The 24,710-nt window shown below is 42.5% G+C and overlaps 1 protein-coding gene across 5 annotated transcripts in view; it reads right to left on the minus strand.

The window, feature by feature from the left end:
- Positions 1 to 24,710, minus strand: part of CHN1 (chimerin 1) — a 105,904-nt gene that overhangs the window by 24,639 nt on the left and 56,555 nt on the right. For all 5 annotated transcript variants that reach the window (XM_072874894.1, XM_072874893.1, XM_072874897.1 and 2 more), the window contains one exon: positions 7,648 to 7,725. In XM_072874894.1, the coding sequence (XP_072730995.1) occupies positions 7,648 to 7,725 (78 nt within the window). The remainder of the gene's footprint in view (positions 1 to 7,647; positions 7,726 to 24,710) is intronic.

A 24,710-nucleotide genomic window follows, 5' to 3' on the forward strand; every position in this document is an offset into this window, starting at 1 on the left:
TGCTGCTGAGTAATCTGAGAAGCTAAAAGACTGCCATGACAACGCACATGGCAGAGCCCTAACGGCAAGATAATCGCTTTCATGCAAAGGTGTAACAGAAATGACAGTAAGTGAGACCATTGGAACATACCTTCTCCAAAACGAGAGCTGACTTTGCCCAGACCAGCTGGGGTGTTAACGTGGGGAGCCAGTCTGGGACCACCCCAACGACTTTGTCCAGCAGCTCCCGAGAGGAGAGATGCTGGCTGAACGCTGCATGGTTCAGAGCATGGCGTATAAATAGCATCGAGATCGCCAGTGGGTACACTGACACGAACGTTGAGCAGGCAAACCGTCCTCCAGGTCCTCACCCACTTGGAGCCAGAAGCGCTGTCATGTCTTGTTTACTTTCTGGTTTGTGCTGATGGTGTCAGCAGAGACGGGAACAACTGGAAATTGTGGCTGGGCTGTGCTCTATGAGAGCCAAAGCAAAAAACTGAGAGTAGCAGGCTGTTGGCTTTTTTTGCTTGTAAATTCGATGAAAATGGCCACCTTTCTTTCAGGATGGAATAGCAGATTTTCTTTAAATTGATATCTATAAAATGGAACATTGTCCATTTTATTCCAGGCCCAAGTTACTTAATACCCGTGTCCATGCAAAAAATTCTGAAACTAGAGGTGAAAATTGAATAAAAGCCTTAGAACTAAAATTGTGTGTATATATATATATACACACACACATACTACATACGCTCTATGCAATGATGTAAATATAATATATGTAATGATGTAAATAGACTATAAAACCCCAATAGATTCCTACAGAAATGCTTTTGCAATGATGCTAAGGCTAATCTGGAGGAAGAGCTGCTGCTGATGAGAGAGCATGACATGCACTACGTGCTCCTTGAGGCAAACTCCCAGTCCTCCCCAGCAGAGCGTTTCTAAGCTTCACCACAGATACGAGCTGGTCCATTCTTGGGGCTGTCCACATGGAAGACTCACAGGATCCACATCTGGGGACTAATAAAACTACTGGTGTGGTGGGAAGGAATTACAGCTTCAGTAAATTACGGATTTAGAAAAAAGGAGCTTTTTTTTTTTAAACAGAGGCAAAGCTTGAATTCAGGGACTAGCACTAAGAAACCAGAAAGGGTTAAATAATATTGTGCTATTTGGAATCTGCTTTGGAAAAGCCCTGGCTTTTCCAAAAAAGTAAAAAAGTAAAAGTAACATTAAATAAATACCTTAGGAGACTAAAATCCATCAATGCCTAAAAGCTTTTCTGGCTTGAACTGTCTTATAATACACTATGAGTTTCAGAAGCAACAACATAGAGCTGATGAGATCTTCTCAGAAGTTTTGTGGAAGTTTTTCTCCAGCTTTGTTCTCCAGATATTTTCCCTGCCTTTGAACATTTTTTCCCCCTCAAGTTCTAGGAGTCTAAAAGAAACATCAAATTTCCTGAGGTTTTCTTATCTGCGAGAATGCGCAGAGACTCTCCCTGGGGACTGTGCTAAAGGCACCCAGCTCTCTTTCTGAATATTCATTTGAGTGCAGTGACTCACTTAAAGATGTTTTGAAAATATGTTCAGTGCCAGGTCCGTACCTAATAAAAAAATCAGCATCCTCTTTTCAGCGGAGCTAGACCAATCTACCCCAAATCAGCATCTGCCCCAGTTTTCGGAAGATCAGAAATAGAAATGAGTTCATGTTAGAAGTCACAGAAAAATGGCTCTGCTTAATATAGTAAGAGTTTGTTATAGTTTCTGGTCTTTTTGCAGCATTTCTTGTGCACTTTCCATGTCTGTTTCCCAGTGTTCAGGCACAGCTTTGCCGAGCAGCTCGTTAGAATAATAAGATTTGGCATGGAAGCAATTTGCTATGACTTTTTACACTAGCAAAGCACCTAGCATAGATGCAATTACACCAGTAAAATCTGGGCCAGGGCCAGGTTAGCCTATGTGTTTCAAAGAAGCAGTACAAATTTCACCAGCAGAGTAACTCTTGTTAAAATCAGCAGTCTCTCCATTAAAGTGATGCTTAAGTCTGTCTGTACTGGCAAAGCTTTTCCAGCAGAGACTGGTCCTCACCTGAGCTTTCACTTTTTGTGCACATTTAAGGCTATATTCTACCCCCAGTTATTTCTGGAAAAGCATGTTGTCTCTGCTCTGAAGCTCCCTGTTCGGCCTTTCAAATGGGTCACCCTCAAAGAGAAAGCCAGGATGTTGCTTCAGTCGAGGAGGGAGAAGAGGAATCTCAACAAACAAGACTCATCAGCATCTCTGCTGACTTGGCTTAAGCAACCGTGGAAAAACATCTCTCCTCTCTGGAAGAAGTGTTGGCTTGAAAGGGAATTATGTTCTGAATGTTCACTGATTCACCAAGCAGCCTTGCAACTGTTATTTATTACAATTAATTGACTGTGCCGTCTCAGGCATTAGTAAGATAGTGATTAAGAAACAGCATGACAGTACCAAATACTGCACAGAAAGATAGAAAAAAATAGTCTTCTGGAGACATACCTATTTTGTGAAGAGCAAGAGAGAAATAAGACAATATCCTAGGGAAAATGATGCATGGAAACACAGCTTTCAGTCCAGCTCTGACAGGCACGGACAACTTCTTGCTTCAGTGAAGCACCACAGCACTAATCTAGGCAGAAGAGTGGTTTTATGCCTTGGACTATCAGCAGTTACGAAAAACCTGCAGAGTGCTCCGCTGGCTCGAGTCATCAGGAGCCAGAGGTGTCTGAAGGAATACCCATAACCAGCCAAGGGAGCTAAAAATTCCCCCGGGCCCATGAGTCACAGAAGCTGGAGGGGAGTAAAGACCTTTAAGGTGTTTTGTCCAGGCTTATTTTAAATTTGCCAAGTGAAGGGGAGGTTACTGCACTGACTAACAAGTTTCACCACCTAGGAGATTTCTTGCTGTTAATCTCAAATTTTCCCTTTCCTCTTCCTTTTAAGCTATCATCCCATAACTCCCAGCTAATGCTCCTCTTCCATGACTGCCCTCCTTGCCATTAACATTTTTCAAGCATAGTTTCACTGTTTTCTCCAACCCCACACAAACAGCAGGCAAAGGAGCAAGGTCAGTGCCCAAGCCCAAAGCATGGCACCAGGTGGGGAGGAGGTGCAGAAGATGTTCCATGTCAGGTAGGGATGGACTCAGGGCAGAAGGTACCTCATTAGGCGTATCTTTTTTTTTTTTTAACAGCAAAAAACTATGGGATGTAGGGGGAGATGGAGAGATGAGGAGATACAAAGAAGGAAAGCCTGGAGGACTGAGCAAGGGGAAACCTGTGTGTTTAGTACCCTAACAAAAACTGCCTCACCGGAGAGAGAAGAGATGGAGTCACCTTAAACCCAACTCGGATTCCCCTGCTGTGTAAGTCCTTTGGCCTAAAGCCCACCTCACACATCCCAACCCAGAGCTCCCCCGGTCCTCCTCTCAATAACCAACCTGGAACGTTTCAATCCACATAGCACCTTGCCACAGGCCCCCTTTCCCCTCAAATTTGAGGTTCCTGCTTTTGCCTGAAGCTCCTTCTTCACCTTCCTGCCCAGGAGGTGCCCAGCTGCTTCCTCCCCTTAAAATTATTGAATGGATCAGATATCAGCTAGCTAAGAAACAAGCTATCACAGTTGCTGCATTTTGGCGACAAGATAAGCAAATATGAGATTTATAAGGGACAGAAAAAAGCGTTCTTATTGGTAGAGTCCAGCTGTAGAATAAATTTATGGGAACGATTAGGTATAAATCTACTCTGTCCACTTCTATGAAATGTTACAGAACTTTCCCCTATGATAAAGCTTCTTTTTGTAAGAAAATAACAGCCCTGGCTTCAGCTATGCTCCTTGTCAGCACTTCAAAGAGCACCCCACAGATCTCTCAGAGCTTCCAAATAGAAGATGCTATTGTTCATCTACACTGGGTGGAAGAATGAGCTTGATATCCATCACGCACACACACGTCCATATAGATACACATGTACCAGAGAGCGTGGGGAGATTTTTTCCCCATAATGGGTAAGAAACTGAAAGAGAAGAAAAGCTTTTCTGTGAAAGAAGGTGGGGCTGAAATTTTGAGGACGGTGAAGTGACTGTTCTGATTTGATAACGATTCATTTTACAAGAGATCTCATTTGGTGTGCTGGATTTCAGAAAAGCAGAGTATATGGAGGGAAAGCAAAAGAAATCAAATACGCAAATAGACAGACCCAATCAAGTCACTCACAGTCTTAGCTCACCTTCAAATCCCATTATTCAATTAGAGCTAAATAAAATACTGTGTCAAACAATGTAGATGTCTTTTAGTTGATACATTCGAATTAATAGAAAATGAATCTTTTATATTAGGTTTATAGAAGACAATACAGAAATATTAATTGAAAACTTTTTATAAATTAGAAAAGGCCCAAATACGCTTAAAGAAATAAAGTATTTTTAATACCTTGCTGTTATCCTGAGGAACAGGCATTAAAAACTCAGTCAGATCTGACATTTATAAATCATCATCCCTTTCTTTACTTATGGAGATTAATTTAAGAGAATTCAGCCACTCTGTATTTGCATTTGAGATGTGCTCATGAGAGACCAGATCTCCCCAGTCAAGAGAATATTATGGAGCTGGAGGAGATCATTACCGGCCAGCTCTGCCCGCAGAGCTCCCCGTCACCCCGGCTAGCCAGCCTGCTCACTTCAGGCAGGAGACAACTCACATTCCAGCAGATTTCAGTAAGATTAAAACCTTTCAAAAACCCAGCCGTGTCAGCACTCCTAGCAGTTTACGTTCTTCTTTCAAACAACCCTTGGAGCAAAACATAGATTAACGGATTTATTCAGGAGACCTCTTGACGATTTAAGAGTTAAAAGCAGCTTTTGTGTCCACCCCTCCCCTAGGCATCTGCACTCCTGTGAGGACCATCACTGCACTGCTTCTCTGCCACTGTGTTCCTCTACCTGAGCTTTGCTGGAGGCAGCAGAGTCTGAGGGTCCAAAGCCCACCTGCGTCCCCACCTACCCACCCCACAGGGACAGGAGGTGCGGGGCAGAGGGAGAATCGAGATCTCCTAACCTGTGGCCAAGCCTCTGGGGCATCTGCTAACCCCAGCCCGCCTCTGGAGCGGCTGCTGCCTCTTCCCTTCTCCAAGACAACAGCGCTAGTTGTTGTGCATTAATGATTCTCCACTTCTCCTCCCTCTGCTGGGATGTTGCAGCACTTCCAGTATAAAAGGATTTCTTGAGACTCCTTCATTTCTGTGACTAGCGATGTGACTGATCAAAGAAGCAGCCAGGAAAGGGTTAGGGGTCCCTATCTGTTGCCTCGTGCCTGTATAGCGAAGAGAAGATCAGCCGCAGAAGTACAAAGCAGCATGTGTCCTCCTTTTTGCTGGTGGAGCCTCTGGGGACAGCAGTCACTGTTGGTTAGCTGAACTATCTAAATTTATTTCTTTTCTGGGTTGTTTTTTCTTGTTTTGTTTCAAAAGTCTAGGTTCAAGACTCTGGGACTGACATTTCCTTCCTTCCCACATGGGTGGCACATTTGCTGCTTGGCAGGCAACCTAGGAGACTTCTGCAGACATTTTAAATGATGACATCTATACATGTGAGAAGAAAAATTTGACAGATGCAAGGAATGATAAAAGAGAGAAGCACATGAGCTAACGATGGCCATTCATTTCAGATCCATAACGCAATAATTATGATGGGCTTATGGTTATTTTTTTTTAAATAGGACAGTGGCCACCTTTAGAGCTTGTGAACGCCAGCAGCATTCCTTCAGCGGGTAGGTTGGCTGCTGCACACCCTTTAAGGGCTAAGGAGTTTGTTCCCTTCTATGTTTTTATAGCAAAAATTATCTGTGTAAGGTGACTCCATTCCACTGACTTGAGAAAAGAGTTACTTCTCAAGGTATATTTTTTTGGCAACTGTATGTATAGAGGAACTACAGTACAACTATTGTAAAGAAAACAATCTGTATGGAAAGTTTGTGCTGTAGCTATGACCTTGGATCAGACACACAGTTTGTTTTTAAAAAAAGACTGGAAAACTCACAGCTTCCAAACTTTCCAGAAACAGTTTCTGGAAGAAAAACAAATAAACAAGCCCAAACGAATGAAAATCAGGTTATTGGATTATTTTCAAAACAGATGTGTTTCAGGCTGTTAAAGGAAAGCAACTAAGGAATACAGATGTGCGGAAAATTAAATATGTATTATCCTACATACACTGTAGTACATGGAAAATCGCTATCTGCTGGCATCTGCAAGAATTATCTTCAAACTCTAAGGAACAAATATAAGTTGCAAGACATTTCAGATCTCCAGGACACCTCAGGAGCCTGCGAAAAAATGCTCTGCATTTAACTGACAGCCAGCAGGATTATTTTATGCCAAGCATTCACATTAAGCACTTTTTTATATAACATTTTGTACATGGTTTTCAAATCTGTGCTTTATTGAAGAACTCAAGTCAAACAAAACATCCTGATCATACAAAGTTTCCCATTTTAGTGATTATCTGAACTCAAAAGCCAGAAGGTGGTTTAAATAAAATCGGATGGATGACAGATAAATACATATATGTGCACGCACGTGTACATTCACACATGCACATGCGCGTGATGGAAATCAAAACTGAAGATAAGAGACAATTAACAGATGCTTATATCATCACATGCCTGTATTACATTGATGATTTCTCCTTCTCCTAAAATAAATAAAAGCAAAAGGTAGACGGGGAAAAAACCCCACACATTAAAGGTAAAATCTGGGCTTCAGGTACTATACATGAAGTGTGTACCATCATCTACAGGAATTCAGCATCACATCGATTCACTTTGTCTTACAAATAAAGACTGCCTATTATGCAATGCATTTGACCGCCAAAAGGTTAAATTACTAAATCCTTCCTTACTGGACACTTGTTACAGATACAGACACAAAACATGCATATGTTGTATTGACATGTGTCTCTCTTACCAAAGAGCACCGTTTATTTAAAATAATTAAAATAATAATTAGAAGCTACATAGAAGACTAAGTAAATTTTATTAAAACACACGGTAGATGCTCATGCCAGCAGCTCCAATAGCGCCATGGTATAAGCCATGCTGCTTTCAACACACTCAATTCATTAATACAGGAGAAAAGCCAGAAACCAAGGGAAATGCAGACCATCTGCTCCATCCAGATGCAGCAGAACATGCTTCTTACCTCCAAAGCTATTTACCAGCGACAAACTGAGATAAGATCAGTTTAATCCTCTAATCACAGATCTAAAAGATTTTTTGGCATCCTATCATCATAAGTAAAACTGAACTACATCCACTTGAAGTGAAAGAAAACTTTGCCAGTTTTTCTCACCTTTAGCATCTCTCTCGGTATAAAACAATTCTAAATAAAAGAGATAACCTAGATTCGGCAAATACTACTGAAACAAATGCATGCATACAAGCAGTCAACAACAAAATCCTCGTTCTTCTGCTGATATGTTCTAAAGATGTCTAATTGACTTAACCGGCAGGGAGATTTAATTGAAGCATTTAAGTTCCCAGAAAGTCACCGTCTGCATATATATTATTTCCTTGCAATACCGGACCCATTTTAAAATAAAAACTATAGCCCCTGTGCCTTAAAAACAAGTAAGCAGCATAATTTCTTACCTTGAAGTTATGAATCTTCTCGTATTTTGGAATATGTTCATTTTCTTTCAGAGTTGCTCTCCTGACCAGCGATGTCAACTGTGAATAAGCAAAGAGTTTAAGAGGTTGCCAGATTGTCACCGATGACTTCTGAGTACCCAGTTTCATCCCCAAGGCTGCTATCAGTAAATCTTGTTGACGGCTCTCCCGCTTCGAGTTGTGCACCGCAGACCTGTTCGCTTTGTGCCCTGACCAGGACTCTCTGGACGGCATTTTGGAGCCGACGGGAGGAGGAACGGCCCCCCGGACCGATCCGCGCCCTGCGTCTGTCAGACTCGATTCGCAGAGCCGACAAGGACCATTCCGGGAACCTAAACCGCTCGGAAGGGCGGCGCGGCCATGGCAGGGCACTCGTTCACCGCGCGGCTAACTCAGCGAGGCGGGCTCCCCTCCGATCCGGGCGCGGGGGCTCAGGCCTGCCGGGGGGCGGCCGGCGGGCCGGGCGTGCGCGGCAGCGGCGGCCAGCGGCGGGGGGGCGCAGCCCGCAGCCTCTCCCTCCATCAGCGGCCGCCGGCGGGGCTGCGGGGACGCCCGCCTCGGCGCCCTGCTCCCGCCCCGGCACCCCGCTGCCCGGCTCGGGGCCGACGCTGCTCGGCGCGGAGCGGCACCGCCCCCGGGGCGGGGGCCGGGCGGGGGCGGCCCCGCGGCCAATGGAGCCCCGGCGAGGCGGGCGGCCGCGCTCCCCCTGCGCGGCTGGCTGCGGGAGCGGCACCGGCGGGAGGGCCGCCGGCGCGGGGTGAGGCGGGCAGCGCTACGGAATGGCACCGCGTCGCCCCTGGGGGCGCGGGGGGCGTCGGGGCGGCCTCAGGGCGCACACGGCGAACGGCAGCGCCGGGGGACGCGGCGGAGGGCGGCTCTCCCCGGCCCCCCCGTCCGACACGGGTTGGGCACCAGGCGGCGAGGCGGGCAGCAGTTAACGCAGCCGCTGGTGCTCATCGCTCTTCCTTTAGAGTTACATTTTTCAATGCCTTTCGTATAAAAAGAGGCTCGTCAAACTCACATCGTGCATCAGCCTCTTCTAGTCGTGATGTGAACGCAAATGCTACCAAAAGTTCACCGCGCCACTCCTTCCACCTAAGACCTAAACCCCGAATTGCTGCGGTGCCCCGCATTAGGGATTTATGAACCTTAACAGAAGGTGAGTGACACGTAGTCTTAAATCAGACTGAAACCTGCTGTTTGGACTGGGGCGACTGATGATGAAACACGCACAGGACAACGTGGTCCTCGCTACCCCTCACACAAGCCGAAGGCAACGGTATTTCACACCAGCATCATTAAAGCGTTGCAGAGGATGCACCGGAGTCAAAGTGTAACGGGCTCACAAGGGACTCGGGCAGGCCATGCCACGTCCAGGCGGAGCTGCTCACCGGGGCGGCCCGGCTCAGGGAGGCTCTCTTCGGCTGCACGCTAGCAGCTGGGAGGGGACACCACGACAGCCACTCGACTCCTGCCCTTTTTCTTCTAGTGCTCTCCAAGCACTTGTCAACAGCGTTTGTCAGAGACTGCAAAAATGGCCCTTTGGTCCGACTTGCTGTGGCAGTGATTCACGCCGTGGGGCTGACCACCGTCGCCACATTTGGGGCGCAAGAGGACCTTTCCATGTGCAGCCTGCCTTGTGCAGCTGGCCAGAGCGCAGCCCTCCCTTCCCTTGCCACAGGCTGCAGCACCACAACCGCTCTCCCTTCTGCAGCAAAGGTATTTTTATCTCGCATGACTCAGTAACAACCAAAGACAGGCACAGTTTGTCGCAGTCTTCTGGGTGGAATTGGTGTGCGTTTTGCAGCTGGATCACAGTGTTACCATTTAGCTCAATCCTGCCAATACAGCTGAGAGTAATGCTTACCGTGAGCCCCTCCTCTGTTCCCTTGCATGGCCACCAGTACCTTTTCTACAGGTTTTAAAAATCTGCTGGGTTTCAGCACAGGGTCTGGTTGCAGAGATTAAGGATCAACATATGACCTTAGCAACCACTAATCTGCAATGCAAGTTAATAGCTAATAACTAAAACACTGGCTATAGATTATACCGGGTGAAGCTGTCGGGCATTAGTGGCTCATACAGGGACCTTAGGAGTATCTGGCTCAGTTCCCAGCTTCAATGCAAACAGGAGGCTGGTTGGTCCATCCTATTGAGAAATACTTTTCCAACAGCTACCTCAGTCTGCCTGTCTTGCCTTTAACCGCTCTTTTCTGCTGCAAATGAATAAATGCCCCTCTCTCGCATTTTTCTGCACTTCCTTCTAAGTGTAACACTCCATGGCAGTAGGAGATCAAGAAAAATGAGGTGAGGAGTAAGAGATGGCAATAACTGACCACCTCATCTATGTGAAGTGTGAGAACAGTAGGGAGTCAAGGGAGGAGGAAGCAGACAGGCTTTCGAGCTCATTCTCTCCTTTCTTTCTAGCTACAGCCACTTCACGGTTTCATTTCCAAGGACTACATCAGGTAAAAGTCCTCATGGAACAAGGTGGACCTAAACCTGCCCCAGAGGAGTCATCCTCTCCAAACAGCTTTGAGTGACAACAGGCTCAGGAAGCAAATTGTGGAGCTTTGGAAATGTAGTTTTGTTACACGCTTCCTTGCAAACCAAAATTCCTCTTTTTTGTAAAGGGAAAAAATAAATCACTAAAACTTCATATTAGGAAATAAACTCTTTGGAAATTGAATTTGTTGAAAATAAATAACCCAGCGGTTTTCAAGAGTACATTTACTATCAGAATCAACCCTTATTAGTTTTTGTATAATTCCACTTAAGAAACGAGATAAAGTATTCTGAATTTTCCTTTCAATCGTTGGTAGAGCGCATATTTGTTTTTTGACATACTTATCCCTTAATTGTCAGCTTCCTTTTTCCCAATTCTGAAGAACTGATTTATTTTCAATTGCACTTTAGAGTCATGTTAGTAGAAACTGATCTCTGGATCCTGGAAAATTAAATCTTAAGAATGCCAATAAAAAGGTAAGCAAAACTACCCAACAGGGAAAGGTCCTATCTCATGGCTGTAATTATGAAAACGTGTTATAATCTGGAAAGCAGTTATAAGATTATGAATTTTAATTCTAACATTACTTTGTGTTACTGTAGTCTAACTCAGACTGCTTATTGGTTTTACATAAATCAGCTTCCCATTGTTCAGTGCAAAGCATTTTCTGCTGTTTACAAATACAGGAATACTGGGCTCACCTACACTTACAGCCCTTCACATGTGCTATATGCACTATAGGTGTGCACACTAGAAACCTAGATTGAAAGAAAGTTAAAGCCATAAAGCTATCAACTAAAAAATTATGAAAAATATATATTTGTTATCTATTTCTTACATATGTTTCCCCAACATAAAGTAGTGTTGTACTTAAAATTCATACAACTGCTTTCAGGTGACATAATTCTATAATGCATATGCTCATTCTTCTGCCATTGCCTAACGTTGGGAGCTTGGCATTGCAAGCTAGTCCTCTTCTTAACACTGCCCTCTTCCTTCCTTTTGAAAACCAAAACGACGAATGAAATTTCTGTTGTACACACCTTCCTGACCACAGTTTGGGTCATCGGGCAGGTCCAGATCTTTAGCTTAACAGTATGTGAGATTAGTACGTTATTAGATACCGTCTGGTACATACTAGATGAAAGAGAGGTAGAAATCTGAGGAGGCAAGTCTTCTCTCTTCCACTTTTCTCAGCGAAGTCCTGATTTTATTTTTTTATTGTTTGTGACAGACATTTGCAATCATTGCATGTGTAGGGAGCAATATGCTGTGCAGACTCCAGGAGGAAGGAAACTGCAAGGCTGTCTTTTTAAAATTCAATTTAAGGATGTGATTTCACAGGATTGAGGTGAACTGAAAATGGAACGACTGGAAGTAACAGCCGAGCAACCTCTCAGTAGAGCATGCAACCAGAGCAACCTCTCAGTCCTGTACATTTTAGTGACTTAAGTGAGCACTAAAAAACCAAACCCAGCAACATGACAACCTTTAAACCAAGACATCTGTTTAGAGGTTCTACATTGTACATATGGACTAAAGGGGGGGGGGGGGGAGGGGGAAGAGAGAAAAAAAAGACTGTAACTTGCTATTTCAAATGTTCTCATTTGTTCTAAAATCTCAACCATAAGAGTGGTTCAGCCTAGGTCCTACCGGGACTCCGCTTTCCTTACTTCCCCCTGGAGTAGTCCTTCAGGGTGCAGGAGAAACAGCTGTTTTCTTGAGCACTATTTGCTCTCCGTGTTAGCTGGATAATGTATGCATATTTTCTGGTACTAATCTCACAATCAGTAAGTCTTATTATGAAGACTCCACAGAATTAATTTTAAAGTCATCCATGGCTTGCAGTAAATTCCAATTAGTCACCCTCTGAAAGACACGTTATGTAAGTTTAATCCAGTCACACAATTCAGTCAACATCGGACAAATTATCTTTCTAAAAAGGCAAATCGATGCATTTCCCATTTGTTGAGTAATAAACCAAAATCACTTCAGAAAAAAACCCCAATAAAACAGAAAATTCAAGAGTTAGGTTAAGCTCAACAAGTCCTAAAATGCCCAGATTAAACTTGATCAGACCTCCTGAAGCCCACATGCATTTCCAATACGATTTAGTGTTTAGTTTTATGACCACCTGGCTCCTCTCTCAAACACAGTATCGTGTTTTCTTCAGTCTTGGGAATGTGCTGCAGCCTTTTCATTCTCATATGGTATTTTCATGTTGTTATGACTAAATATGCCTTTATTGTTTCAGACCTCATATCTAATATGATCCCTTCCCTCTAAGGAATGTATTTTAGTAATAGTAATAACCAGCAGTTATATGGCACGCATTTTATTAAAAATCAGATGATGCCCTATTGTACATATCTCAAGAAACAAGATATTTGGGTTGCTATGCGGTTAGCCATTGCATATTTTGTTGTGTTCTGTTTCACTGTATAGCTAACTTAGCCAAATGTACATGCTCAGAAAAGCCTTCCTTGCCTGAACACTTTATGACCGTATTTTATGGGCTCAGTACACGATTTTCAAAAGCTAATCAGTCAGATTGTGAAACTGAGCCCAATTTCCTCAATGCAGTCCTCAGTGGAGGCTTGTTCCATGCTAAATGTAATTTTCACAGTCATAGTTTTCACAGAATTGTTCCAAGGGGGAAGGGGAGCCCAAAATTTTACTTTTTATTTAAAATTGGTGATAAGCTGTTTTCATTTCATTTTCTTCACTTGTAGACATGCTGATGCCAGGCATAGCCTCTGCCCACATATAGACAGTGAGACTGGAGGGTGGGACTGCTATTCAAGAAAAAGTTCAACCTGAAAGTTGACATCTCAGGAGCTGGGTGGGAAGGACCATCACGCGGTCTCAGCCACCAGGGTATGACTTCTCTTGCTGCCGTTCCAACCCAGCCACATTTACCTGGCTCATGGACAGCATCAGGCTCACACAATGCTCAGAGTATACTGGGATCCTCAGGCAACACACAACCCCGCTTTGAGTCTGCAGTTACCCCCAGGGGAGTTGGGGTTTAAGACATGGTTGAATGATGAAAACTTACTGCTGAGAAAAGTTCTATTTTTTATAACAAAATTTTCCAAATGGACTGGCTCTAATTAAATCAGACCTTCCCACCCCCACCCCCCAGTGAAATACTTACTGCAAAATCTAAAGAAATGGCTATTTATATTTTTGAATTTTTATTTCTGATAAAAGTGTATGTGATTTCCACAGCAGGTAATGAACATTTTTATATCTAGAATTTAAAAAGAAGTTTTAAAAAAAATGTTTTAATTAAAACCTTAATTAAACAAATTCAGCCAAAGTGTTGGCTTGGTTTAAAGTATGATTGTTAAATTAAAAGAAATAAATAATCTAAACCGGTTTAAATTATGGAAAAAATGTTGCCCAATATTGCTGCTAGAAATTACTGCATAAAAAGTGAGTTCATTTGGTACTGTATTGTGCAATACAATTAGAGTGTATCAGCATTATTTGGGAAGATTTTATGTTCGTACTGATGTGCTTACCAGAAATACCCTGAAGTACCCTTGTTTTCATAACAAGGGAGCATACTCGTAAAAAAGCAGAGAGATCTTAGGGGAAGCCGACAGGAAAGTTGTTTTTCTGTAGCTTTAGTCCTATAACCTACTGGTCACTGCAGCTGATTCAGACCTAGGTCAGCCAGCTTATTTTGTTCCTACTGGCATGATGGGTTGTAGATTTGCTCCTGGCAGTTACCAGTATGGGCCTTTGGAAATGACAAGTCGAAACTGCGCACTGGCAAAAAGCATCCACTGTGACTATTCCTCTCTTTCAATAAGTGACAAGACAAAAACAATTAGCATTTGCTGTTCTGGTTAGTGGCACAAAAGCAAGGCATTTTTCAGTGGCAAACGACACACTTCTTTTCTGAGGGAGGGGGCTATTTTGGTATATAACCACAGGCCTAGCCATGGCAAAATAAAATAAAAATCTCACCGTACCTGCAGTAAGAAGTTCTGCTTTTGTTCTGGTTCTGGAGGGCTTTGCTAACATCAAGCGACTTAGCTTTTAGCGAGGTCAGCAACTGGCCTGCTGTGTCCACTGAAGGAGGGGAGGTAGTTCTGGGGACTTCCTTCATGCTCCGTAGGTACAAATACCACTACAGGGGTGTATGTGGGCACATTGGAATGCACACAAGCAGGGACATGGATGTTGCAGTCAATAATGCTGCTAAGCTGGGTTTTACAAGCAATAGCTACAACTTCATTTATGCTGTATAAATAATAACACGCTTCCTCACAGGGTCGTGTTCTGGGCGAGACGGCGCGGTCCTGGCCCCCTCCCGGGGCTCCTGCCTTGTCCTGGTTTGGTCCTGAGCCGGCCAAAGCCACAGGGCTCTTCCCTACAGACTTCGATGCAGGATGTCCCCATCGCCCTGGCTGCCCCTGTTGAAATAACCAGCTGCTCCAGCCCGTCCCCTAAAGACAGAGACTACCAGCCCGCTTGCAAGGGGCAAGATATGACTGCTTGACAAAAGCAGAGCTGCTACCAAGCTGTGTGACACTGAGGCAGGATATGCCAATCAAACACCACCATAAAAGCTACCCAGAAAGCTAAGAAACGAGCTCCTTTCACTCCTAACTCTGACTGTGGCAAGGAAAGCAGTTCCCCGTGACCATGAGTTCAAGCTAAGGTATCAGCCTCAGCAATTCTACTCCTTGCTTTGCAGCAGCTCGGTACCACAACCCTTTTTTTCCCCTCAGGAAAACAAGCTGCATTAAAAGGGGGCCAACCCCAGCGAAACCTGGTAAGTACAGAGGGTGACCAAGAGCTGCTGGAGCACAGAAGATACCACCTCCCTGCCTCAGGGGGCTGGCAGCATCACTGTTCCCCAGGCAAAGCATGCAAGACAGTTCATGAGCAGGGAGAGAGGCATCATGAAACACCAGAATTTGTCTCCAGTAAATCCTTCAGACAACGCCTGTCCTTTACAGCTTTGCTTTCAGTCCTTTCCATCCACCTTTCCATCCTTCATAGCTTTGGTTTTGGTCCATCCTGTCTTCCTCTCCTCCTGCCAGGAGCCTGGCCATGGAGGTGGTAAGCTAAACAGGGACTTAAAGCAGCTGCCTGTGCCAGGTACTCCTCTCCCTGGGAAAGGCAGAAGCAGAGAGACTGGGAGGACTACTCACATAGTTTAACTATTACACCATTAACGCGTTGCTAAATGGGGGCTAGAGAGGTCTGCCTTGCAGCTGTGAGACCTACGGTAAGAGGAGTTGATGGGGCAAGGAGCTCCGCTTAAAGGAGCAACCCTCACACTGGCCAGCAACACGCAGAGGCTGCTCCTCAGCAGCTTCTCCATCTTGCTCCCATTTAGTCAGCATTTTCTATTTCAGCTAACAGCATTGCGTTTTCTTCCCTTCCCTGGTCTGTGGCATGTCTCCTCGCTGGCCTGCAGGGAGCTGTGCTGTTGTGACCGAGGCACATCTGATGTTCATGGCAGCGAGTGGTCACTCCAGCAAAAGCCTCTTGACTTGTGACTCGTCAAGGCAGACTGTATTCCAAAAAGACCTTAGAAGTAATTTATAAATGCCACAAGACAAGGTGCTCTACAGAGGTGATAATAGTCAAAATGTAATGCAAACTGGCAGCTGCATGACTGCTACTCTTTTGGCAAATACTCTTTGTTACTAATATACTACATTTAAGTATCATAAGAGAAAACAGGCTGTTAGACTGATCTTCTGAAACCACAAGGGACTGGTGATAGTATATTTCTCGTCGGACCCACGCTGTTATAAGGATTTCCTCAAATAAAAGGAAAAACAAAAAAACAAAAAAAAAAAAGAGAAGGCACATCAAAAAGCTTAACCATACCCTTTTGATGAGGAACCTTACCTGTCTCCTAGCAAGAAAATGTTGACGGTGCCAAACTTTATGAAATAAATAATTTAGAACACTTCCTTTATGATATCCATTTAAGAATCATATTGATAAAAGCAGTTTTTATAATAAACCTTCATATCTTTTTGTAACTAAAAATGTATACACTTAGGGATAATGACTATCATGTAATCCACAAGGTCTTTCTATTATTATATTTACTAGGGTTTTTTTAATGTATTCCTCATGGAACAGGAGCTTTGGCTACTGGTATAACATGAGCAAGCAGTATGGAAATTTCTTTTTATGTCTCATTAATATTTTCTTACCTGATGTATAATATTCATTTCACATTGGCCTTGTCTGGCAGTCTAATGCGTCTAATATTAGCCTTTTTTGTTCTACACAGTAATTCGATTTAGAGTAATTCAGTGTATGTTATAATTGAAAACTGCAGCTCATTAATTTCTAAACACTCTTTGTATTTCAGACTACACCTGCTCCTTTGGCACATCCTCTGTTTTGAATCCATCCACTTCTTCCTGAATAAGCTATGTTGCTATGATACATGTGCTGTCACAGTTTCTTTCTTCGACATACTTTCAGTCCATAATCATACTTATTTAGCATAAATAAGACTAAGACTGCAAAGTCTCCTAATCCTTCCTTAATTATCACTTGATTCAACCCCATGAATCAAGGTGAAAACAATTTTTAACCTGAAGGAATACTAGAGTTGTGACATGGACACGCAACATTATTGGAAAATTTATAATGGTGAAAACCTGCTTATGGACCACCTCACTGCAGAAAAATTACAAAATGGGGTAACCCCCAGCGTCCATCAGCACTCCTTGCAGACCCTGATTACCAGTTTTCTAGGTGCATGTGCGTCCACGGGCATAGCTGCACCAGCGCTGTGGCACAAGGTCTACGTTCATTTTATACAATGCAATTAGGCAGACTCCAAAAATGAGGTAGGCTGATCATCCTTCAAATGAGTCTCTCATGTAGGCTCCCACTATCCTTGCATAAATCTCTATTTAAACCAGGACTGACTGGAAGCCTGCAATGGATGAAACCAGAGTGGAATTGGCAGTGGAATTATACTCTGCTCCCAAATTATCAGTTATTATCAAATTATCAGTTTATTGCCACCCATAAAATCTTCTAATCCCTGATCACATTCTCAGAAAAGGCTCGTTTTACATTCTGTTGACCAGCGTTCCAATTTTCTCATTCCTCCTTTTCCACATATGGTTCATCTTTCCAATTTATTCCCTCTTAGTTTCCTAATTAACATTTTAAAATGCCTCTGTCATGAAAATTTTCATATAAGGGCAGGAAGCATCCCATTTCCCTAGAGCAAGCTACAACTGTTAAAAATTCTTACTTGAGACAGGCACTCAAGAAACTATTGTCTCAAATGGTCAAACCCAGCATCTTTGAAACAAATTTAAATAATGTCTCAACTGGAAAACTGAATCATTTTGAATGATTCAAAATGGGGCTGGCAATGCAACTCCCCATCATAAATTTGGGCTACGCAGATTATTTACCTTTTGGGGGAAAAGCAGGCATTGGCATGTGGACAGGTTATATGGCTTCTGGTACACAGGAGGGACTTTGGGGGTTTCTATTTTGGTGTGGGTTTTTTTTTTCCCCAGCAAGTCTGTGGTTTCTTGCAACATAATGTTTAGTTGATGTCTATTTTCAGCTGAAATACACTAGTCCTTGGTCCCAATCAGTAACTCAAAGATCTGACATTTGGGATTTCAGAGGCGTATGATCTTTGGACAGAAGCTCTTATTTTGAGTATAAGGCACATCGAAGGTAAAAGACTAAGTTTGGGGTATAGTTCCATTTCTTAAATTCATTGGCAATGAACAAAATTATTGGCAATGAACAAAATGTTTATCCAGCACAGCTGCTTTCTTCTTACTTAGTCACGTTTTTCACCTCATCTTACAGGGCTTTTTTTTATTTGTACTGCCACCATCAACTAGCACTTTAAGTGGCACTGCTCATAAGATTTCTAACGCTGAGGTTGTTTGAATTTTCCACAATAAAAATAGCCCAAGAGAATTAACCCATCAGGCCCATAAAAAATTATCCAGTAAGCTCTCAGCATTATCAGCTTGCTGAGCAGTGAGTCTGCCTTGCGAACTCCAGTTTGTGACAAAGGTGATTGGCAGCTTCCAGGCACCAGGCTGCAGCGCTGCGACAAATGCTAGCAAGGATTTGGAGGCTGGAGTGAACGAGAAGCTGTCACTTAAGAGACTGAGCACTTCAAATTCTGTGAAAGATAACAACACACGATACTTTTTGCAATTTTTGTGCATTTGTGTTAAACACATCGTTACTCTAATCATCAGCCAATTCACAGAAATGCCTGAATGCAAATGTAATTCATTATCATATTAACTTTGGTAAATGCTTCAAGGCATTTCCAGTAATGTAAAATCATCAGAAATCTTCAACCAATAAACTACTTGATACATGATATACAGCGCAGAGTTTTTAAAATATTTCACCATTACATGCAAAATGGAAATTGGGAATACAGCCTTTCATATTTTCACAGTATTCCTCCACTCTTCTCTCAGGAAGGGAAAAAGCTGCTTGCCTCTAAGTGCTACTAATCTAATTCACAAATTGGAAATAATAAAAAAAATTACTAAATCACATAAACATATGACTAAGGTTTAATAGAGGACATTATACTTTGTGATACTAGCTCTAACGTTCCTTAGGCAAACTACTTCAAACTGCTTTAGCTCTAACCAAATGCAATAATAATCCCCACTAAAAAGCAATATAGTCTAAGTGCATTATAATATAAAGTTCACTATTAGAAACACATCATCCTGTAGTTATCTTGGAAGTTGTATAGATGTGAGGAATATCAATACTAAGATGACGAGGATTAGAGCAACAACTGTTCATCAGCTGAGAATCAGATTTTTCAGCGTGATGATTCTTACCTTGCTTAAACATCAGGACTGTAAGAACAGTGAATGCCAGAAGCAACACTGTTTCTAACTGCTGATGCCATGCAGAAAAAAGGTTAAATATGGAAAAGTTTAATGTTCTAAAAGTTAATGATCAAAGGAAGACTTTGCAAAACTGTCAAGAGTTGCTGTCTTCGCTGATGATGAGTGTGACAGGTTTGAAGTAATAAGAGCAAGCAGTTTATTGAGCTTACTAACAAAACTGCTCTCCTTACTCTGTTCAAATTCAGAAAAGAAAAACATTCAGCTAGAGACTAAAACTAAGCATGAGAAGTTTTATCTGAAAATATCTTTCTTCTTGTGAAAGATTAAAAGGAAAGAAACAAGGGCTAGAACAGATCAGCTTCTGCAGCATTAACCACAGGATAAATGGTGGTTCGTTTTTTCTTTCACAGTCTGATACTCCATTTAGGCACCTCTAACTACTTCTCTTTCTGCTACCACTTCTAAAACAAGCATTTCACTCTTCATGGGTCTTAAGGGTTTGGTAACCACTTACGAATAGGCAATTATTAGTGGAGCAGATGTGCCTGCCTATCAGGGGATTCTCTAACCGAACAGGGGGCAACACACCAGACCGGCACAGCTCCACGTCCTTTCCATCTTTGGCTTGTACAGAAGCCAAATGACGTGTATTTGTACTTGGGAGCAAACAGTGACCAATGTAAAATGCTTCCCCCCATCTAAATAAAAAACACCCCACCCCCCAAACAGTAAGGAGAAAAAGGAGCTTATCTGAATAACATTAGAGGTAAGTGGAGAAAACCCCTGGTAGTCAGACTCTTAGCACAGATGTATGCAGGCTACACAGAGTTGCAGGGGCATAAAACATAAGACATGTCCGATACTAGTTCACAGCCAAAGGTGCTCCCAAGCCCGCTTCCCGCAGCCCCGGCTTTTCCTCAGGCCTCTCATGTTCAGCTAGTGACCAGACCTGACCCTGCCTAGTTTATGAGATTAGACACAATCGTAGCCCAAGGTGATTATCACCAGCTATACAGTGTCACATTATAAAGTCTAAGTGAGGTAAGAAACTTGTAAATAACAAAATTATCCTTTTATAGGGCTCTTAATTCAACAGTCCAGTCTGTTTCCTGTAGAAGTGATTAGTAATAGAAAATAATTAGGAGATGCCAGATGGGAGGAGGAGTTAAAAAAAAAAAAAAAAGACCCAAAACTCACACAGCTAAGGAAAGAGAACAACAAACGAGGGAGCTGCCAGCTAGCAACCCACCGCAGTCCCTCACCGTTCAGGAAGCTCTTTGCATAAGCAGTAAATGACAACCACACGCCTGCTTTAGAGACTGCTCTGAAAGAGACCCACCTTCTCCTTTCTGTGGCCACTGCATGATTATTCAGTTGTGAGAAGGCATAAAAAGTCAAGGGAAACCACAGTTTAAAAAAAAAAAATAATTAAAAAAACCTTCTATATAGTTATGAGGCTTCCCCACTATACATCTAGGCAGCCTTTTTGGAAACCTCAAGTATAAGGCCCATAGGGAAGGTAAGCAGCAGACTCCTACAGTGTGTTAGGACTGACACCGTGACCGCTCTCCATTGCTCATCAGGAGCTGAGCTGGACCTCTGTATTTCTGTGTCCCATCTACTAAGGTCCACCAAGATGGGAAAAATCTCTCTCCCCCTGAAGAGGGCCCAAAGAAAGCTATCCTCTTTGGCTCTTCAAGAGCTAAGGGAGATTCCTTCCTCCCTCCACGCAATCCTTCTTGCGCTAGCCTATCCCAGTTACAAAGGAAGGAAACTTCTGCCAGTACACATAAGAGAAGCTAAGGCTATGCGCTGCTTTTTGAAGGGCATTAAAAATGTAACCAGATCCAAACCACCAAGCGTTAGAAACCCTAGAGAGAACTGCTGGTGAGGGCTTCACACTGCCTTACCTCACAACACTGGAAAAGAATAAGAGCTTATTCATTGCTAATGCTTTCATTTTGTCAGTAACAACACAACCAGTATTCTTCAGATTTAATTGCACAGCAACTGTACTGCTTTACAGCCTTTTTAACAGTTATATACACTATTCATTTTACAAAGGCTCAATCAGGCACAGGGCATACACTGAGGGTAATTACTCCCCACACTTTTGCTGAGGGTCTGGTCTCTGAGTCTGAGAGATCAGACCCCCTGATTTCACACGGCAGCTGCCTGTCTCAGTATAATTAGACACTGGACTTTCTGAAGACTACATCTGTGTGCACACATCGCACATGCCAGATCATAGAAGAGCCACACTTACATGAAAAAGCAGAAAGTAACGTGAAAAGCCATCTCGGTGAGCAGTCAAGTGACTTGTACCCATGCCAAAAAGCTGAAGCGGGATGCTGATCCTCAACTGTGCTTACCTACAAAATGGAGGAAACCTCCCTACAGGAGTAGCATCGTGAAGCGAGGCGTGCTGTGCATTTGAAATGCAACCTGACCTAAGCCACTCCTCACTGTCTGAAGTTTGTGGAGCCTTATTTGTTTTGAACCTTGTAATACTAGACCAGCAATATGCAATCAGGCTACCAAGACAAGCCTGCAACTTTCATTTCACATTAATCCCACACATTATTGTGTGAGCATTAAATTAATGTGCTTTGGAGGCACAGACACACACACAGAGGCAGGCAGGTGAGGTCCTGCGAGGCTAACTGGAATCAGCTGGGATGCCATTTGTAACCCGCAGGAACTAATAGAGCACAGCTGAGCACTGACCAGAGCTGGACAAGGAGAGAAGAAGAAAGAATTTGGCCTGGGAAAACCAGCAGAGATATGGGACCATGCTTAGCACTGGAGGTACAGGTCCAATGAGAAACCCTTAAAAAACAAATCTGGCTTGCTAATTTAACCTTTATAAGCACGAGACACTGACAAGAGAAAAAGTAGATATTCTGTGACCTGGGGATTAAATTAGCAAAGTTTATGCTTCGTTTGGAAGCTCTGAATCTTAAAACAAGATCAGTTTATATAATCTTTTTAGTGTATCAATTTTACTGCCACACTGAACATAAATAAGGGCTTAGGTTACTATCGGTGATCATGAGTAGAAAAAGCACCCTGCAGTTTGGAGGAAAGAATTTTCTTTGTGCTGGTATCTGCACACTGGACAGCATGTGCAATTAGCTCTCCTTTCTTGGGTCTTAATAAACATATAGCTAAGTTAAAAACATATATGCTTATAAAAAGGCATGAGAAACACTTGCAGTCTTAGTTTGAACTGTATGTGCCATACATAATGACATATATGGCACTAGATCCCTACCGCCATAAATGCTAATGCACGGAAAGGGAAGAAGAGGAAGACTGAGGCTGGGGCAATCTCTGCAGAGTATGACGTTGCCGATACGCTGGAGCAGCTACCTAAAAAGTAGGCTTGTCTTTCATCCTGCTAGGAACTTTCTTGGTATTGACAAAATTGTCTGTGCTTTGAAGTCTCTGCTGAAAGATGGGCTAAACCCAGAAGAAATAAATAGAAGTTTTTGCCTTCCACAGAGTTATGTTTTATTTATAAATTACATTAAACTTACAGAGTGATTGTCACGGACACCCGCGCAGGGACTGGAAAGGAACATTTGTGAGAAAAGAGTTGACAATCTCCTCAAGTTAACCCATGGGATTCTTCAGTGCTCAGTCTCCTGTGTCTTTAAATGTACTTTAAGGTAAACATTTATTAGTTGTACTTTTACAAACATTATTGCTTTGCTGCTACCCTTGTTATAGCTATGGCTTGTCTAGAGTTTTATACATTAGACACCCATCTTTTCTAATAAAATTAATTTGTGTAAATGGAAATATACAACTTCCAGCATTAAGATTTCTTCACTCTCAAAGCACACTTTCCTCCCTGATTATTGAGACCACGTCTTCTTTTTAGTTCCTATCGCTCCCAGCGTTGGCATTACTAGGCTCCAAACAGCCTTGTTCAAAGCTGTCTTCCTCCATCACAGACCTTGCTAAGGGGGCTTATGCTTCTACGACAGACTACTGTAACTTCCTCGGCTATGTTTTCTGATCTCCTTTCACTGAAGACAAAATAAGCTTTGGTGAAGGAAGGTTTAAAGCAGATCTTACTAACAGATTTGACTGAGAGCAAAAGTAGAAAAGTAGTAGTGTCATTAATGAAAACATCAGTGTCAGTTCAAGGTTGGAAAGTGAGACTGGTCCCTCCGCAAACACCTGCAAGTATGACCCTTGATTTCGTATGTGGAGGCTGTTATGAATCCGTTAGAAATGTACACAGAGATTGCAATTAACTTTGTGGTCTGGATTATCTTTGGAGGCAGGCTTAAAAGCATGTTTCCTACTAAAATGACACAGATTTACATTTCCAGATCTCCTGGCATAGGGTTGCAGACAATCAGCCTTCATCACTATGGAGGAAAAAATAGTATCAGCACTAGGGTCATTAAAAATAGAACAAAAGAATGCTTTTGTCGGGTGACTGCTGCCACAAACCTTCTCTCAATTCTTTCTGTCTGTAGGAATTGAACTGAATGTAGTACAGTCTAGAAGCACTCTTCAATTGATTTGTAGCCACTGAAGTTTTTTGAAGAAATAGCACTTATCACCAAAACAAACACGAATAAATGTGATTCAGTTGCTATCCTAACATTAACCTCAGCATTTCATTGTGAAAGATGGGATAACTCATAACCGATTATTTCATTTTCTCATAACAAATATTAAATCTTGAAAAAATCACTAATACAACTACTTACATGAATATCTCAAAAGCATGTCAAAATGAAAAAAAAAATCATGTTTTGCAGGGCTTTCAAGAAGGACTTTGATATATGCATATAGGTATTTATTAATTTCTGAGTGCTACCATTTTTATAAAGGTATTTAACGGAATCAAGTCATCTGCTCCAAGGCCATAATTACCTTTGAGAGTGGAGAATGTTCAGAGATCCATCAGTATTCAAGGCATGTGAGGAACAGTAAATCTTGTGCTGGGTATTATTTCCACTTCCACGCTAGGCCACGCAGACTGAATCCACATGGGAAGCCCTCTTTCAAATGAATCTTAGCCCTCTCTTAACACACAGACCACTATGGCTGTACAACTGAGTTCTGAACAATCTGCAGACTGTTTTGGGAACCAGCATTACCTTTTCAGCACAGCAGCTAAAATATCTTTTCAGGGCATTCAAGCATGACAAACACTCTCCTGTTTTCAATCTCCCCTCCTGCAGTTATCTCTGACTATTTATTAATTCTTTCATAGGTTATGAAAATCATAAATCATTAACGAGGAATTTTAATTTTAATTTTTAAAATATATTTCTATATGGTAAGCAGTCAAATTCCTTCTCATAATCAGTGAAGCACATGCTGCGCAGCGGATTATATTCTCATGCTTTTCCTATTAAAAACTGCATCTTAAATTACACCACAATATGGTCTCTTCCAGGACTCAGGAGTATTGTGATTTGTGTCCTACAATCCTCATCTAACAATTGCATAACTTTTGTCTTTTCATCTTTTACGGTCTTTAAATCCTTCCCCTTTACTAAGGCTCATTTTTAATGTATTGCCTTGTCAAGTCACCCAGCACATGCTGAATTCTTCTACTATAAATTAATTGCTGAAAAGAGTGGGGAACAAATAAAGTATTATTAGTGCATGCTAGGAGGCATCTAACACAAATCTGTGGTGTTCCCTGC

This window comes from Ciconia boyciana, chromosome 10 (assembly GCF_034638445.1).
Source record: "Ciconia boyciana chromosome 10, ASM3463844v1, whole genome shotgun sequence".
NCBI lineage: Eukaryota > Metazoa > Chordata > Aves > Ciconiiformes > Ciconiidae > Ciconia > Ciconia boyciana.